Below are 18,306 nucleotides of genomic sequence, written 5' to 3' on the forward strand. Positions count from 1 at the left end.
TTATAACGATCATCATGATGATAAACATTAATAGATAATCCACCTTCTACCAATTTCAATTCATTCACTTTATTTTCAAATTTCTCTATGTCTTTAATTTTCATTGGAAATTCAATATCTTTCAAAGCTTTATCAAAAGTTTTCTCATATGCTTTGTACTTTATTATTTCTTGTGGATTATCTTTTGCAGGATATAAACATGCTAAAAGTGACCATAAAAAGCATTTATTATCAGTATTTTTAACATTTATAATTGCTTTCTTATCTTTTAAAATTTTTGGAAGATCAATATAGGAACTTGCTCTAAGTGGGTCATATTTGTTTATATTTACTCTAAAACTATTGATTGATATTATTTGCCATGGACTATCTGTTAATTCATCAATGATATTTTCATGTCTATCAAGTACACTCTTCATTAAAGTTGAAATTCCGTTTGTTAATTCACTTCTATTAGTAATTCTATCATTCTTAGTTTGCAAATGTTTGTGTGCAATTTTTGTTTCATCTCGAGTGTCTACATAAGTTGCAGAAACACAAAAATTCACTTTAATACCACTATGCTTTTTCATCCATTCTTGAAGTAAAGAACTAACATGTTTTTTCATAAAATGTAAAAACTTTGACATATCTTTAATATCCCAGTTATTTTTTATATCAAATTGAGCATGTCTTGATTTAAAATTTTCATCCACAAATTCCCATTTAGGAAGAGGCAATGATTTGTTTGAGTGAAAATCAAGCAATCTGTCTATTATTTGATCTTTTCCCAATTTTTTATTGATATTAAATTTGTTATCCTGAATAAATTTGATCAAATTCTTTTCTGATAATTTCAACAATTTTTCTCTATCAATATTAATAGCCTTGATTTTATCTTTGTTCACTAACAAATCTGATTTTTTCATTTTATCAACATTTTTCATTCCATACCACTTCAATTCCTTCTTTAATTCTTTCACATTAATCTTGACTTCATTGTGTTTCTTTGTTTTTAAATGTCTGGCATAGTTCTTGTATGTAATTTTACACATACACTTCTCACATGTTCTTAAAGGTGCTTGGTTATCCATTTTATTATAGTTATTCATTTTATTATTGAAATTGATTTCTTTAACTAATGGATCAATTTCTAAAAGATGGTGTACTTCAAATGCAAAAAAATTCGTTCACAGTGGAAAAAATTCATTAGTTAAAAGAATCAGTTTCTATGATAAAGGTGTTGGTGTTTGTGTTACCACTTTATTAGAGATAACGTTTTCTTTAACTAGTGGTATAATTGTTAAAGTTTTGTATGATTTTTACAGTTCAATGAGTTTTGAAAGAATTTTTGTATTTCATTGAAATGTTTAAGTTTTGAATGAATTTTTGCATTTGTTTGAAATGTTTAAGTTTTGAATGAATTTTTGCATTTCATTGAAATGTTTAAGTTTTGAATGAATTTTTGCATTTGTTTGAAATGTTTAGGTTTTGAATGAATTTTTGCATTTGTTTGAAATGTTTAGGTTTTGAATGAATTTTTGCATTTGTTTGAATGAAAAGTATGTGAAAACTTATGTGAAAAATTTCACATAAACCTTCACATAGTTTTGAATCTAAAAAAGTATTGTAAGAATTCTTACTCCAGTGCCAGGAAATACATTTTATATCTACTGGTAGGTACTAGGTACCTATAAAAAGTTACCCTCCGTAGCATACAGTGACAGAGATATGCATGTGTATTTTACACGCTTCAACCAGCGAAAAAAGTTAAGGATGATGAGCTTTTCCATCATTTTTTGGTGATGAGTTTATTTTTCTTTCGTGATAACCGAAGATAAATCAGAAACACCATCTGCGACAGATTTAAGTGTTGCAGAAACAATCAAACTGAGGTTAGTAGGAGTATAAGCGATTAGATTGGGGAAAGGTCCAAGGTTGAGAATGACAAAAAATAAAATTTTCAAGGGACCATTGCAATAAGTAAGTACATACTTAAGAAGATGAACTTGGTTAGACTCCCAGGTCCTTCCAGAATTGACCTACGAATTCGTAACTTGGCAAGCGAGCCAAGAAGTGGTAGGGGGGTTCGACGATTTTTTTGAAATTTTTCCTGTGGAAAGACCTTTCGAAGGGATGACCAATGACGCATTTCGCAGCTCTCTAGACCATTTTTAAAGGCAGCCAAGGGGGTGTCAAAGTTTTCAGAGAACCTGAAATATTATCCGTTTCAGCAGTGGATTACTCGATAACCGCGATACCTACCAAAATGAAATATTTTCCCATAGGTGACACCGCATACAGAAAGGGGACACGCAGCCCAAAAATGGATTTTTTTTAAATGATTGATTTTTATATAAAATTCATCGTAGAATTCGATGGAACCATTGTTGAGCCTGGATTTTCACTCTAAACGGGTAAAAAATTGCTCTAAAGTGACGTACCTAAAGAAAATTTTTTTGAAAAACCAAAAATCAATTTTTAAAAATTTTTTTTAGTTTTAAAATCAATCTGGAGACGAAACGGAGCGTTCTACGAGAAAAATACATCAACCAAAGTTGTAGAGAATTAAATTTCCAAAAACCTATAAGAGGTTTATTTTTCTCCAAAATGCATAGTTTTTCCGTTTTTCTCAAAAAACAGAAATTTTACAGTGATCATCATGAAGTTTTTGTTTTTTGAGAAAAACGGAAAAACTATGCATTTTGGAGAAAAATAAACCTCTTATAGGTTTTTGGAAATTTAATTCTCTACAACTTTGGTTGATGTATTTTTCTCGTAGAACGCTCCGTTTGGCCTCCAGATTGATTTCAAAATTAAAATAACGAAAAAAATTAAAAAATCAAAAAAAATTTAAAAAAATGAGTACAATTATAATTGAGCCACCCTGTATAATATAAAATTATCCCGAAAAGTTCCCAAAGAGACTGCCAGAGTGTGTCTTGAACGTACCCAGCAGTAACCATCCTAATATTTCTAAAATAACAACTGTAAAATTCAAAAATAACTTCAAAAACTTTGAACGCGTTTTTGTCAAAAACTTGTTTTTGGGTGCGTGTCCCCTTTCTGTATGCGCCGTCACTAAATTAAGGGGTTTTGAAAGGCTTTTTGGTGATATTAAAGGGTGATATCATAAAAATCAGTGTTGCCACTTTTTTCGTACAAAAAATTAGCTAAAAAAGTTTCGAAACGTAGTTTTCATATAGTTCCGGGTCTCAAAAATTCTGAAAAAATATATTATGGACAACTTTTCATGCTGAACAACATATTAAAAAATTGAGATGGTATCATGTTGCAAAGTTGATTTTAAAAAAATTTTTTGTTTGCAAAAAAAATGCGATTTTTTGATTTAAAACATGAAAAAAAGTTTTGATTGATGAAGTTGACCCATTTGACCCCTAATTTAACGTATCTGTTGAAAAAGTTGAAAAAGCCCTTTCACTCGATGAAATGAACTCCTCACAAAAAAATCGAAATTGACGTGGAATGACCCGAGGGTTTCAAATTTCGACTTCAGCTCCGTATAAGGATCCTTTTAGGGTAGAAAAAATCGATTTTTTTGGCCATTTATTATTACTCGGCCTATCAACCAGTCCGTAGCCTTCTGCTCCAAAACTCCAGAAAAATTCATCAGAAGATGCAAATTCGATAAGGTGCCAAAGACGAGCATGTTGCCCGTTCCAACCCACCGACTTTTATTTGATCTCCGGCGTTGTCGAAATAGTGAGTGGGGCCCTCATATTATGAGATTTTCGCATCGTTAGTAAGCGAATTTCACACTTTGGACTATTTTACTTGAATTATATAAATAACTACAAAGAAGGGCGTTCCGTCATCTGTCTTGTGTTGTAATCTACTCGTGCACCAATTTTTACCTAGTTCCATTTTGGGGCCATTTCAGCTACTTTCTAGCGCAGTTTCTGGGTGATCTAGTGAGTTCGATGGAGAAACGTTGCCGGCAGTGAACTCAGCGCCCCGGAAAACCCCCAGACACCAAATTTCAGCCCTCGCTCGCGACATTTCTATTAGGACTTTTGTTTGGCCCCTCCGCCCAACCTATTTGATCTCTCTCGGTTTCAGGCTCGAAAGGATTCATTTCTGAGTCAATTTCCGCAAGTTTTAACTTTTGAAATAAACTCCACGGATGTGCCTTTCGGAGATTTTGACCTTCGGACACTGATTGACCTCTCTTCAGAAATACTTTGAAACGGTTCTCGATGAAATTGAAAATTCAATTTCGATAAAAACTAACCCGAAAAGTCGAACAAGTTCGCTCTTCAGTCGTTAAATTACCGATGTAGTCCAACTCTCTCGACGTTATCCGCGAAAAATTCAACAAACTCTCAGAAAATGAGAAAAACATCATCAAAATGCAGCCTTTTCGGACACGAAATAAATTAAAATCATCCGTAGGCGCAGTAGAAACACCTGCGTATAGTTCATTCGATGAGACATAAAAAAATCTACCCACTCGAAGAATAGATAATCACGATATTGAAAAAGAACCAGCGTTAGTCACACGTTTACACCTTTGAATTAGCTACTCGCAATTTTGCGAAACTTTTCCATCGTGTTTCCGCCGACACTTGAAATTTTTTTCCAATTCTTGGAAACAAAACGTTCAATTCGACTCCTCCACGACCACGTTTTCGGCGCACAAGCAATATTATCTCGGTAAATGTTTATTTTGCCTGGTTTAATTTGCTTTCGTAACGCTATCGAGTGTACCAGTACCTACATGGAAAGTTTGAACAAGTTGAAACTTTCCAACATCGTGTTTCAGTGGTTACCAAAGCTTACGTACGTAAGTATAATTTTTAAAAAAAAAACTACTTTTCGTAGACTTACTTTCCAATTCCCATGAATGCTCCGGTTTCGATGTTGGTTAGTTTATTCTCGTACAGGGTTAGTATTTCCAAAGTACCCATGCCGTCGAAGGCTTTCCCATGTACGGCGTTGATCTTGTTATGATTCAGGTTCAAAATTAACAGATGGTCTAGATTTTTCAACGCTTGGCTGGGTACGACGGTTAGCGAATTTTGAGACAGGTCGAGCTGCGTTAATTTTTTACCTGGTCAACATATGAATAAACGTGAAAAGAGGCTTCGCGTTACTACGAGTACCTAAGTAAACTGATGACCATCGATATATGTATACAGGCAATATATGGAGAAAAGCAATCATCTTAAGAACCCATCTCGTATTATAGCGAAACACTCGCACATACGCTACCACTACTAAGGACGATACCCAACTCCCTTTGGACATGTAAGTCGATATCTGAACTTTCGTATCTCTTCGTATACTCTCTTACTCTCTCTCACTGACGGCGCAAAAACCCGAAAGCAAGGCGGAAAAAAATCGTTTCCATAAATTGCGCCTTTTGGCCATAAAGCGAGACGGAGATAGCGATGGCACTTACCGATAGAGCTCAAAGAGGTTTCTTCTACGACGGCTAGGCTGGAATTGTGAATGGTTAAATGCCTTATGTCCATCCCCAGAAACACGAAACCTTGCAATTTTGGTAAATTGTTATGCCTCAGTTTGAGATAGAATATTATTAGAGACGGTTTGCCTTTTAGCGTAGTCATGGCGCGCGAAATATGTTGCAGATCGGTGAATTCGCATAATATATCCAGCCCGTTTTTCTTCACCGTACACGTACACGGGTCTATCTCCGAGCTCGGCGGGCATTGCTGTACGATTTGATTATTACTTATCGCAGCCGCGCTTTCTTTCGCCCCCGTCGTCACCAAACACGCCGTTACCAAATACAACAACGAGTCCGACTTCATCACTATGTCATTTTTTTCATGTCTTCTTTAGATCGTATCTGTGGGAAACGAAAAAAACAAAGAGCGAATTATAATTAAGACGAGTTTTACGACACATGAGAGAAGTAAAGACAATTGTATAAATCGTGACAGGAGTTGGAAGGTCAAAAAATAAGGTCACGTCCGAGTTCAGCACCTTCTACAAAAATTGGGGCAAAGTTTCCTTTTTGAATCATGTACAGTACGTGCTACGTAAGTAAAGGTATTAGGATGTGCCGTATTTTGCAAAGCTGGAATTTTCCACCTCTCACCGCCAAAGTTGTTACCTCGTGCGTAATTCCCAATATTTCATTTTCACCTTATCCGCAAAATAATTGATGCAGGTAGACCCCACCCTCTTCGTTGAAAAAAATGAAAAATAAATTCAATCAAAATCACGGGAAACTTTTTGAAAATATCTCATTTCCACATTACATTTGTTCTAAATACCCCCCCCTTCCAAAGAAAAACCTTCAATGGACCCCTAAATGATGCTACCTCTTTAATATGGCGGGCGCCCCCTCCAAGTTTGGGAAAAATGAAGATATAAAAAATTGATGGCTGTAAAAATTCTGTGAAAATTTTTTTCATGGGCAGAATCTTTCTAAATGAGCATATTTTCAAGAAAAATCTTTCCGATCTCCCAAAAAGATTTTGGTTCTGAAGCCCCTCAAAGTCAAAAAAAAAATCAACAAAAATGAAAAATTGATATGCATACCTACAAGTAAGAATGTACAAATTTCTTGGAAAGTTTTATTTCAAGGCAGAGTAGATACTTTTATTTTAAGTAACCACATTTTCAAGAAAAATCCTTCCTTGGTCTTCCAAATAATGTTGATCCTCTTTGTATGAAGCTCTCAAAGTTGAAAAATTAATGTCTGTAGATACGAGTACATACCAATTTTTTGAAAATTTTTCATCTCTGAGCAGAATACGTATAAAAAATTATTTCTTTTAAGAAAAAACCCTCCCTCAGTCCCCCTGACAATGTTGGCCACCAACATAGAGACCTCCAAAGTAGTAAAAATCAAAAAAATTAGGCGAATCTTTTTTTTTTTTCAAATCTCCTCATCAAAGTTCTTAAGACTTCTCTTCAAGAAAACACCTCATGACTTGTTTGATATTTTGATTGATTACTGAAGTAAATTTCTTGGCCCCAAGCAATAATCTTGGTAAAACTTGAATGATGAAAATAGAGGTGAGGGAGGTGGAAAATCGAAAACATTGAATTGATCTTTTCTGATAAAGATGGGCCAAATCCAAGGATTGAAATTTAAAAAGAAGAACACAAAACATAAATGTTTTGCACAGTCACTCGTAGACAGAAAGATGGCGTGTGAAAATCAACAATGACAAATCTGAACGTGTAATATTTTCTAATCGAACATCAGTAACACGCCATTCCTAAATGGGCAAATAATAGATGTGCCAATGCACCTGGACAGAAAACTTACATGAAGAACCCATATTGAAAAGAAACAAGATGAAGTCGATGTAAAGCTGTGTAATACATATGTGATGGCTATACTGAGTAAGGAAACGTCACTTCAGAATAAGCTGTTGATTTATAAAACAATCATTGAACCAATTTGGACCAGAGCACCCTTCTGAGGAACCTCTAAAAAAGCAACATTGAAAAAAATACAGCGATACCAGAATAAATGGCTAAGTAAAGTCACCTGTGCATCCTATGTTTGCAACAATCAAATCCATCAAGACCTCAAAACACCTAGCATGATAGAAGAAATTTGTAAATTTGCATTAAGATACCACCAGCGATTACTAGACCAACTAAACGCCAAAACAAGACAGCTAGTGGATGCATCAAAAATTCGACGATTAAAACACAATGTGAAACACATGACTTAATACTATACTTAAATTTAAAAATTACTTCAGATAGCAATCTCTAGGAAAAGTAATAAAATGTTGATGATGATGATGATGATACATATTTTTTGGGAAAAGGGACAAGTTTCAATTTTTCATCATGTAAAGGGCTCAAAAATATTCAACCATGTTTTCAATGAAAATGGATCAAATTTAAAGATTGTGAGGTAAAAAATGTAAAAATTTATACCTAAATGTGTCATTCCGCAGGTAATGTGCCCATATGGTCGATGTTGAGTTATGGGTGGGGGGGGGGGGGGGGGTGTGGTGAAGTAGAGAAGTAGATCTCCGGAGCAATCATATGAGCTGGATAGGAGCCCAAAAAGTGCAAAAAAAAACTCCATAAAAATCCATAATTAAAAATTTGAAAAACTCGACTTTTGAAAAAATTGCCTTCAAAGTTTTTTTCTGAAAAAAGCTGAAATTTCATGTAATCCCAAAACCTTCATACTTAAAATTGAAGATTATTGTTTGTGATGTAAAATATTACTACCTACCTGCAATAGCGATTTTTTTACTCAATCTTTTCATGTTTATGAGCAATAAATAAAAATTTTGCATAAAAATTCATTACTCTGTTCAAAAGCAAAAAAAAATTATTGTTTGTGTAAAATATGCATCTTATCATTTCATGTAAATTCATGTAGTTTTAATACCTATTTGTGTAGCTATTGTTACCTATCTAGACAAAGTGTTTTATGAGTTGGTAAAACCCAACCATTCCTAGTCGTTTCTGGCTTTCATTGCCATGCCCCTTTCTAATACATTTGTAACAAGGCGCAGTTTGTTTCTACATTCATTCTGTATTTGTTCTCTTATATGGTAACATGTTGTTGTGTTATCTCACAACTTGTCAGTTGGTCAGCCTACTGTCAGTTGACATTTATTATTCGATTTGTTCCTGTAACTTTCTGTAAATATATTCGTGATGTGCTAATTTGAGGAGTCTATTTTTAATTAATCACTCACCCTTACAATTCGCGTTATTCGCAAAAAACAATTATATTACATTTCCTGTAAAAATTCAACTTGTAAAAAAAATGTCTTCATAATTTCTTCCGGAGGTGCAATTTGAACCCATACCTCCTGTTTTGCGTTCCATTACCCATGCCACATGGCTAGCGCTGCAGCTAGCTAGAATGGGTTTTTGAATGGTATACATGTTGCCACTGGCGACTAGGTGCAGTATAATTTGGAGGGTATTTTTTTGGAAGTCTTTGGAAATGAATTTACCGCAAAAAGACAAAATCGACCAAATGGGCCCTTCTTAGAAAACCTTCAATTCCATTTTTCTCCGCTTGGGGCGCACCTGCGGCCTTGATACTTCAACAGGGGATAGTCAGATATGTTCTACAGCTGCGTCCAGACGGTAATATATTTGACAAAATCTGTATTTGATGATTTGAACGCCTGCCAGTGTCCACACATTCAAATCTCTGAATGACAAGACTTCCAATCGTCTGCTGTGATAACTTGATAAGAGAGTGATATTGTTGCAATTTTGAGTTATTTTCTTATTTCCCATTCAAATTGCTATTGTTTTTCATTTTTCCCAATGAATAATAAACTTTAATGATGTTAGGGATCTTTCTAATGTAATTTAAATACTCAGCGGTTATGGGAATCAACTGAATCAAGAAATGCATGAGGAAAGTTGTCTGACAAAAGTTGAATTATTTCAGTATTATTTCTCAATTATTTCTCATTCAAAAAAAAAGAAGGTACGTAAGCTATTCCAGAAAACAATTTTACTCATAAAATGATATAATTCTAATCTCAGACCACACTAACTGATTCTCTCATCGAACGTTAAAAAATTATCAAGTGATAATGTTCGGCGCCGACGCAATTTGACTCATTTGTTGGAAATATTGGATGATTTTCAGAATGGACTTGAAAGTCATCAAATGAAGGTAATTGGTTTTCAAATCACTTCAAATTTATTTGATGAGTAATCAGTGTGTCCACACGATGCAATATATTTGACAAATTTACAGATTGAAATCCATCAAAACCTCGATTATCGATTCTCTCAACTTCTTCACTAAAAACATGATTATCTTGATAAATAGAAACGACCAAATGGGCCCATTACCTACAGAATGACACAAATGATAATTTATCGAATAGTGTACCTACCTAATAATGTCATTTCGATCTCCAAAAATTACCGATTACATACCGAAAATAACCAATAGTATATCTAAATTTACCAGTAATTTGCCAAAAATTACCAGCTACATATTACCAAAAAAAATTTCAGCATTTTGTCAAAATTTCCAGTAATTTACCAAAAATTACAAATAAGAAAGCCCGGGCTGGAAAAAGTCTTGAGTGGTGTTGCGAGCTGCGCAATTTTGTGCGTCAATTTATAATATATTATAGTTTTATTCGTCTGTACAATTTTCAAGGTTCCGCCAAACAGTAAGTACTCTTTATAATTTCAGTAATCCGATTGATTGTATATCAACTGCAATGGTCATTCCCTGAAATTTGGGCATTGTAGATATATAGTATGTATGAGGAAACATTACCTTAATAGTACAAAAAAAAAGGTACTCAAATTTTTATTATGTGCATGATGTAGCAATTCAATATAGGTACTATGTAGTATAATCATCATTGAAACCTAAATCAAATAGGGTTAAATATATTTCTTGGAAGCGGAGGTGAAATGTTACCCCCCCCCCCCCCGGAGGAAATTGCATCTCATGAATGTACCTGTTCATAATTGCAGGAAATCAACAATACTTATTCAAGTTGTCAAAACGTTAGAAAACATGCTTTGCTCTTTTTAAAGATTTGAATCATTCCTGAAACTCGGGAAATATTTTAGAACGCAGTAGTTGCGACTTTTTAGTATGTAATCACTGTCAATTTCAAAAAATCAAGGGTAAGACAGGAGCGAAAAAACCAGTAATTTTTTCGAAAACGCCTCTTCTATGAGGGCCCATTTCACCTGAGCTGCGGAGCTATGATGTTTTCTGAGTGACTTTCAACTCAAAATGAAGTGAGATCAGTTTGACCTGCAAATCGGAGGCGAGATCGAACCTTGCACGGCCTATAATGAGTTATGTTGAAATGGCCATTAAGATTGGTATAATAAACCAAAAATAAATTCAGTCATTAACATAATGCAGATTGTTCGTTTTCCGTACCTTGAAAATTAATTAAATTTTAATTTACCGGCGCGGCGGTAGGTACTTGAAAAAAGCGTACTGAGTGTCTCTATATCAGTCACATTTGGTATAATTTTCTTTGTAGTTGTGATAGGAACAGTGCGCGGCTAGGATTATCACCTGAGTGAAATATAAGAAAGTAAGTAGATAAACGTTCTGAAAAAAACTGATATACCTACTATGAGTTTATCTAGTAATCCATCTGTCACACACGTTTTCTTTCTTCCAAACTTTTTTAAAATGAAATTTTGGGGGCTGGAGGAAGAATTGAGTGAGGTCGCACACACGATTATGTTCGTCATAATTTCCAACAAAGTCTTACAAAATATTCAGAAGTTCATGAGCACAATACCTTTAGGAAATTGTGATCAGTTCAGGTGTACATTTTTTTGTCTGGCTGGAGATGAAACTAAAAACTGCTCACAAAAACACCATCAATAATCTGAAATTGTGCAAAATTCGTGCACTTTTTCAATACCTTTTTGACATCTTAGCCAGGTATAGGATAGGTATTTGATATTTTCCATTCTCTTTAATTATGGAGCAGCCAAATGCATGATGGATTCGTTTATTTAAAAAAAAATTCAAAAAATTGAAACTGAGTGTACCTGTTTTTTGTTAGAGGGACCCCAAAATACTGCAGGAGAAATTTTTGATCCCCAACTTAAACCATCATTTTTTTTATCGGGATTTCGAGTGTTCGCCGAAAAACAACATTTTTGGTAAATCACCAATTTTCTGAAAAGAGTCAAAGACGGTCCATCACCAGTGTATTCTATGAGATTATTAACAGATTTTGTTTCAAATTACAGATAATAATGATTACGTCATTAATTTTCTCTTCATCATTGGTTGTTTTGCTAATATGCAGCTTCACTCCATTCGCCGCCGCAGCGAAGAAAGTATTTCATTATGACTTCGACAGAACTGGTGTAATTAAAGATGTACTTTTTTTAGACGAACATTCCAATTTTCTAAATGAATATGATACTGGAACATTATGTTACATCGTTATGAGTCACTCTTCGTCCGAATATTATCGTAAAATTTATGACGTGGATTTATGTGAATTTGCTGAGACAGCTTTCAGACTACAAAAAACAGTTTATCTTTATGGTATCACGATTAAAGGCGCCGATAGAATAGTTGGGCTTCAGTATTCTGGTGCCGTAAAAAGAGATTGGGATTCCGAGTCCTCTCTCATTTGTTAAATTTTAAAAATAACTTGTGCACAGAGCAAGCTATATTATTTGTTATCTTAGCACCCAACTGTATGAATTAATTCTATTGAGAACTGAAGATAGTAAAATAGAATTCATTACTGTCATTAAAAATGTGAGGTTAATTTTTTTTACAAACAGGTAATAAATGTTGGATCCATGTGGCTGAAAAGTCAGTATTCCGATTTTCACATTTCAAAAAGTTATGGTGTTTTGTTAAAAAAAAATAAATAAAAAACCAAGCATCCTAGAAAAAAATTAATGACATTATGTCGATTGGAAATTCAATTCTCTATAATCTTCTTCAACGTAATTTTTCCGTAGAATGCTTCATCCCACCTCCAGATCGATTTTTGAATTTAATTTTGGAATTTGGAGGGGAAAATGAGAAGTATACCTACATTTGAGCATCTCGTGTCAATGTTGAAATTCAAAATTACGCACTAAATTTCCAAAATCAAATCCTAAAAATAAATTTTAAAGCAATCAATTGTGTTGAGATACCCATGTATGTATACTTGTCCATACAGAAGTCTTCCAAAAAAAAAAAAAAAAAAAAAAACTGATGCTGGGAAATGTTGTTGATGCATAGAAACAGGTTTTTACTAATGTACTTCAACTGAACCGAAGTTCCGAAGTTCCGAAATTTTCTAAATGAAAATCCCACGAAATTTGCTGCTGTTTCATTGTTCTCTTTGCGAGCTCTCGGAGTTGTCAGAAAAGAATTTAAACTCTATGCTCGTCTATTTGTCCACAAGATCAATTTGAAAGAGATAGTTGACAAGTTCAGAAAACTTCACCTTCAGATGACCAGAAATATAGCAAGGTTTTACAAAAGAACCAGCTAGCAGACTCAATGCCGTTGGAATTAGCCATAGAAGCACGAGCCCTGACTTGGCTTGCCCATAAAAGAACACCTTATCTCCGGGATGAAGAGTTACACGAAGCGGTAGCTTTAATTCAGGAACGAGGTTTAAACAGATGGAACGAGATGTGGATACAGTCAGAGCACGGACCATGGACGAGGAAGCTTTTCCCCACCATTTCAGCAAGGAAGAGTGTGGACCTTGACAGCGAATTGGACTTTTGGGTTGCACAGGCCCTCAATGATAAAGGCTGCTTTGGGTCTTTTCTACATAGCATCCACTGAAGAAACAAGGCAAGTTGCAGATGCGGGTATCCAGAAGAAACAGCGGAGCATGTGCTGACCACTTGTCAGAGGTTCGGTGTTTGATAACCAAGTATTCCTCTGGATGTAGCTGTACCATCACATTTGGAGTATATGAGAACCACAATACGAAAGTTTTGGGAAGAAGAAAGAAGCAAGACATGGTAGGAACCTGAAACCTTGAAGGCCCTGTCACAGGGGTGAAGAAGCCACCAAGACTGGGGCATACCAGTGATCAAGAGGGCAGAAGAGCCCGCCCCCAACGATAACACATGAAGGCCCCGTCACTGGGGTGAAGAAGCCTCCAAAAGGCTGGGGTACTTCCATGGACCAAGAGGGTAGAAGAGCCCACCCCCAACGATTCTCCTGACTTTCCAGAAAGGTGAGTATTGGTAGGGTGTATATATATAACTATAGAATTACTATATTTCTGTAAGATGTGTAGTAAAACTATATGATAAGATATGCATTTAGTTGTAAGTTTTTATTTAGTGTTAGTTCTAATGTTTATTTGCTTAAGGTCCAGTTATTAATTTGTGTGCATCGTATTTTAAAAACCCTTGTGTAAAAAATTATGATGTGATCTTCCTTTAATAAACTTGCCCCACCCCGCCAGAAGGTTGGAGACTGGGGGGGGGGACCAGAAAAAAAAGAGGTAATCAAATTCTCCTTTGCAGGTCCTTTGAACGTTTTTCAGGGCGTCAAAAGGTGAGTATAGCGCCTACATTACAACGTGAAGAGTTGATTTATTTTCAAAAACATTTTGCCTGACCCATTTCAAATACATACTTACTCAAGTACTGTAAGTGTTGAAATTCCATTCAAGTTCCTGATGAGTATGTATGTAGGTACATAATCTAGGTCAGTTCAAATACCGTGGGTATCTATTCATCTCAATACACAAATACCTTCAGTTTCCTAACTAAGGGGGAAAAACATTTAAAAAAGTAGTGAAAAATTATGAAAAGGTGTAGTGACTTATCAATTTTTACTGATTGTCGAGTTTGAATGTTAATTGATTTTTTAAAGTCGCTTGGTTGGCGACGCTTCAGCGATCACTCTTCCACAATTTTGAAAAAAAGTAAAACAAAAAATACATTTTACAATGGGTGACGCTGACGTGTAGATACCATCAGATGCGAGATCACTGAGATAGAATACGAGTACATTATCATACTTTGTATTCGATTTCTTGGTGTCCTGCTTAAGCTCTCTTGTTTCGTATGTAAATCAAGAGATTACGTTTTTCCGTTGATTGGGAACTGGAGATTAATTAGCGTGCAACTGTTAAAGTCAAATTTTCAAAATCCTTCATTTAAAAAAAAATAATAATAAAATTGAAAGGGTGTGCGTGGCTTGTAATGAGTTCCCCTAGGTTTGCAAAACGTTCCATTTGTAGGTAGTCAGGTCACGATATTGAAATGACAATTGCAATTGGTAAATAGGTCCATACAATAAAAAACCAAATTAAATTGCACTGCAAAAATAATATCGATTGCTAGTTACCCGAACCTTCAAAATTAATTAAACTGTGATAACTGTCGCGTAAAATTTATTTGTACAATGTACGCGATCAAGTGGAATTTTATAACTCACAGTAAGTACATAAAAGAGTTGCACTAAGAGTTGTTATATTAGTCACATTTGGTATCATTTTCTCTGAAATTGTGGTAGAAAAAGTGCGTAGGTAGTATAGATTTCATCACCCAAGTAAAATATACTGGATAAAGTAAGTAAATAATGCATGAAATAGTCAAATACATTTGTTATGAGTATAAGAAGTGTAAACGCTAAAATGAGAATGAAATGAGAGGGAAACAACAAAGAAAAGTGATCGTTAAAATAAGTGAACTCATTTTGTTTGTAGTTGGAATTGTTTCATTAGCGAAAATCTGAAAAAATTAATACCGAAATACAGATTTTAAAATAATTTCGGTATTGGTTTTCGGTATTTGCACCAATTTTGAAAATCTATTCGGTATTTTGTAAATCTGTTTTTCATTTGTCAACTTAAGGTATCGGTTTTTAAAATTTTTTCCAAAAATTAAGCGGTTTTGCCGGTACTGGTATCGTTCCGCAACCCTGATGGGTTATCAACCGTCACGCACATTTTCATAATCTTCCAAACTTTACTCTTTTTTTTCCTCAAAATTTGAGTAGCTGAGGGGATCCGGACAATGAGCAAGGTTGAATGCAAGATATGTAGTATCGAACAATTATTTTCAAAAATCTTACATTCAACCTTGATAAAATATGTACATACATAATTCCCAATTAAACTTTTAAGAAATTTGCAGAATCAAATGGGTAGGGAATGGGCACAACGCACAGTGGGCTGTGAGCACCCTCAAAACGGGCGTAATTCAAAAACTTACAATAAACCCAAAAACAATTGTAAAATGATATCCTCCCTTATGTTTTTGGGGTCGCAGAATACGAATTTGACAATATTTTTTTGTAGGGGTATGGGGTGGGGGGGTGGGGTGAGGGAAATCAAAAATTCAATATTATGACGTGTGATATGTCGAAATGTATGTTTTCGAGGGTGTAGATCACGAATCTGACAATATTTTTTTCGTAGGGGCGAATAGTGAGGGATGAAGGGGGTAAAAACGGTAAAAAATTCAAAATTTGATAATAATGATGTGTGATACGTCAAAATGTACCAAGTATAAATAATTCAACTGAAAGTAAGTACTTACCATCAATTTACTGGATTTCAGTTTTTATAAAGTAATTATAGAGATAAAATTCATCTTAAAACCCCGTTTTTCTCCTACTCGGCTGCACAAATTGGAATTCGAACGTAGAACGCGGAGTGGCTGAACTCTAGCGGTGAAATCGAAAAGGCATGAAAAGGTGAACAACAAACCTCCGATACGTGATAATAATTTTATTATCACTGATAATTACTGATGAATGTTAAAAAATAAAGTAAATCTATAATCGGAACCATTTATTTCTGAATGAAACAATGTTGTGATTGGTTGTCGACGTTTGTTGTTCACCTTTTCGTTACCTACTCAACAATATGCACACTAGCGCTCCATACCTATTCTACGTCCCAATAGAACAAATTTTCTCACGTAGATGCACGGGAAATTCCACTGGCTGGTAATACTTGAGATAGTGTATTTCAAGATGTCAATAATTGCCATTTTTGACCGAAAATGACCCAACGACCCCCATCAGTCGATTGTAGTGAACAATCATAGTGAATTTTGTTAAAAAGTTACAAATTTTTGTATTACTGGGACTTTGACGGCTCCCCAACAGAAAATTCTTCATCCCCCACCCTTCACCCCTCCTACACCCTCGAAAACGTACATTTTGACATATCACACGTCATTATAGTCAAATTTTGAATTTTTCGCTGTTTTCACCCCCTTCATCCCCCACCGTTCACCCCTACGAAAAAAATATTGTCAAATTCGTCATCTACACCCTGAAAAACATACATTTCGACATATCACACATTATTATGGTCAAATTTAGAATTTTTCACCCCCTTCATCCCCCACCATTCACCCCTACGAAAAAAAATATTGTCAGATACGTGATCTACACCCTCGAAAACATACATTTCGACATATCACACGTCATTATGGTCAAATTTTGAATTTTTGACTCACCCCACCCCCCACCCCATACCCCTACAAATTTTTTTTGTTGTGGTTGTGACTTGTGAGTATCCATGGTGTACTTTTCCGTATTATAGCAATGTGTGAAAATATTAAAAGCCAAAGCTGAAAGCCAAAAGCTAAATAAAAGCCGAAAGCCAATGATTTTTGGAAGCTAAAAGCTAGCCATTAGAAAGTTTCATTAATTTGAAGAGCCAAAAGCTAAAGCTAAAGTTTCATCTTTTAGCTTTCCACCCCTGGCCAATTTTTCAAAAAAAGAGTCAGACAGTCCAACCCAGTGTATTACTAACAGATTTCGTTTCAAATTACAGATAATAATGATAATGTTATCAATTTTCACTTCGTCACTGGCTGTACTGCTGATATGCAGCTTCACTCCATTCGTCGTGGCCGTCGAAACAAACAGAACCTTTCATTATACCTACGTATTGACTGGTGTAATTGATGATGTGCTTCTTTTAGATAAACATTCTACTTCGTTAGTTCCAGAAGATACTGGAACATTATGTTACATCGGCATCGATGCCGGCAAGTCCCCAGAAAAAGATAAAGAATGTTATCACAAAAGTTACAGCATGAATTTATGTAAATTTGCCGAGAGAGTTCTCTTACATAAGGACAAAGTTGATCTCTATGCCGTCCGTACGATTGGCTCCAACAAAGTAGCTGGAATTAAGTTTTCTGGTAAAACATTTAGTTTTTGGAATACCGAAAAACACCTTAATAACGTTTGCAAGCCCGAAAAATAACTTGTAAACTAAGCAAGTTAATTTATAGCCTCTAATTAAGTAGATGATTTATTGAAAACATAAGATGATGAAATAAACTTCAATAATGCCATGAAGAATTACATATGTGTAGTTAAATTCTTTTTATAAAATAGGTGTTCTTCAAGTCGTCTCCATTATCATGTAGCAAACGATGGACAAGCTGAACGATAGGTATGCGTTTACATTGTAACAAGCCAACATAGATAGGTACCAATAAACTGGATCGAAACTTACATTTAAACGTGTACATACATGGAAAAAGTGAAGCCAGACAATCATCAACCAACCACATATCGCGTAGTCGACATGTATTTCGGGAGGTAAGGCTGTGACTGGTTAATTGTGGGAAGTTGAAGACTGGTAAGATTTTCGAAATTTTTTATCGTTTTTCCTTCAGAAAGGCGCCACTACAGAGAAATGTCAAAACATACCTATTCAGAAAAAAAATCTCGAAAAATGAAAAATTTGGACTTGTAAATAAAATATTGAAATGATTACTGGATTCTATATTACAGATTAGAATTATCTACTGTTACTGTTTCTTCTCCGATGGTGGCGCTCTCTTTGAAAAATTTTTCAATTTATCAATTTTCAATTTCCAAAATACAATTTTCATTTGAGTTTGAAATTTAAAATGAAATTATTC

General features: G+C 34.8%; 1 protein-coding gene and 2 long non-coding RNA genes across 5 annotated transcripts in view; 2 read left to right on the top strand and 1 right to left on the bottom strand.

Moving 5' to 3' along the window:
- Positions 1-18,306, bottom strand: part of LOC135839250 (slit homolog 3 protein) — a 660,297-nt gene that overhangs the window by 124,636 nt on the left and 517,355 nt on the right. For all 3 annotated transcript variants that reach the window (XM_065355186.1, XM_065355187.1, XM_065355185.1), the window contains 2 exons: positions 5,402-5,812; positions 4,828-5,050 (listed from right to left, as the gene is read on the bottom strand). In XM_065355186.1, the coding sequence (XP_065211258.1) occupies positions 4,828-5,050; positions 5,402-5,774 (596 nt within the window). In that variant the 5' untranslated portion in view covers positions 5,775-5,812. The remainder of the gene's footprint in view (positions 1-4,827; positions 5,051-5,401; positions 5,813-18,306) is intronic.
- On the top strand, positions 10,875-12,195 carry LOC135841462 (uncharacterized). Its single transcript, XR_010557926.1, has 2 exons — positions 10,875-11,000; positions 11,674-12,195. It is a non-coding gene; the product is annotated as an uncharacterized LOC135841462 (long non-coding RNA).
- Positions 14,748-17,740, top strand: LOC135839223 (uncharacterized). The gene is made up of 2 exons (XR_010557562.1): positions 14,748-14,978; positions 17,202-17,740. It is a non-coding gene; the product is annotated as an uncharacterized LOC135839223 (long non-coding RNA).

The sequence above is a fragment of the Planococcus citri genome, chromosome 3 (assembly GCF_950023065.1).
Source record: "Planococcus citri chromosome 3, ihPlaCitr1.1, whole genome shotgun sequence".
Classification (NCBI taxonomy): Eukaryota; Metazoa; Arthropoda; class Insecta; order Hemiptera; family Pseudococcidae; genus Planococcus; species Planococcus citri.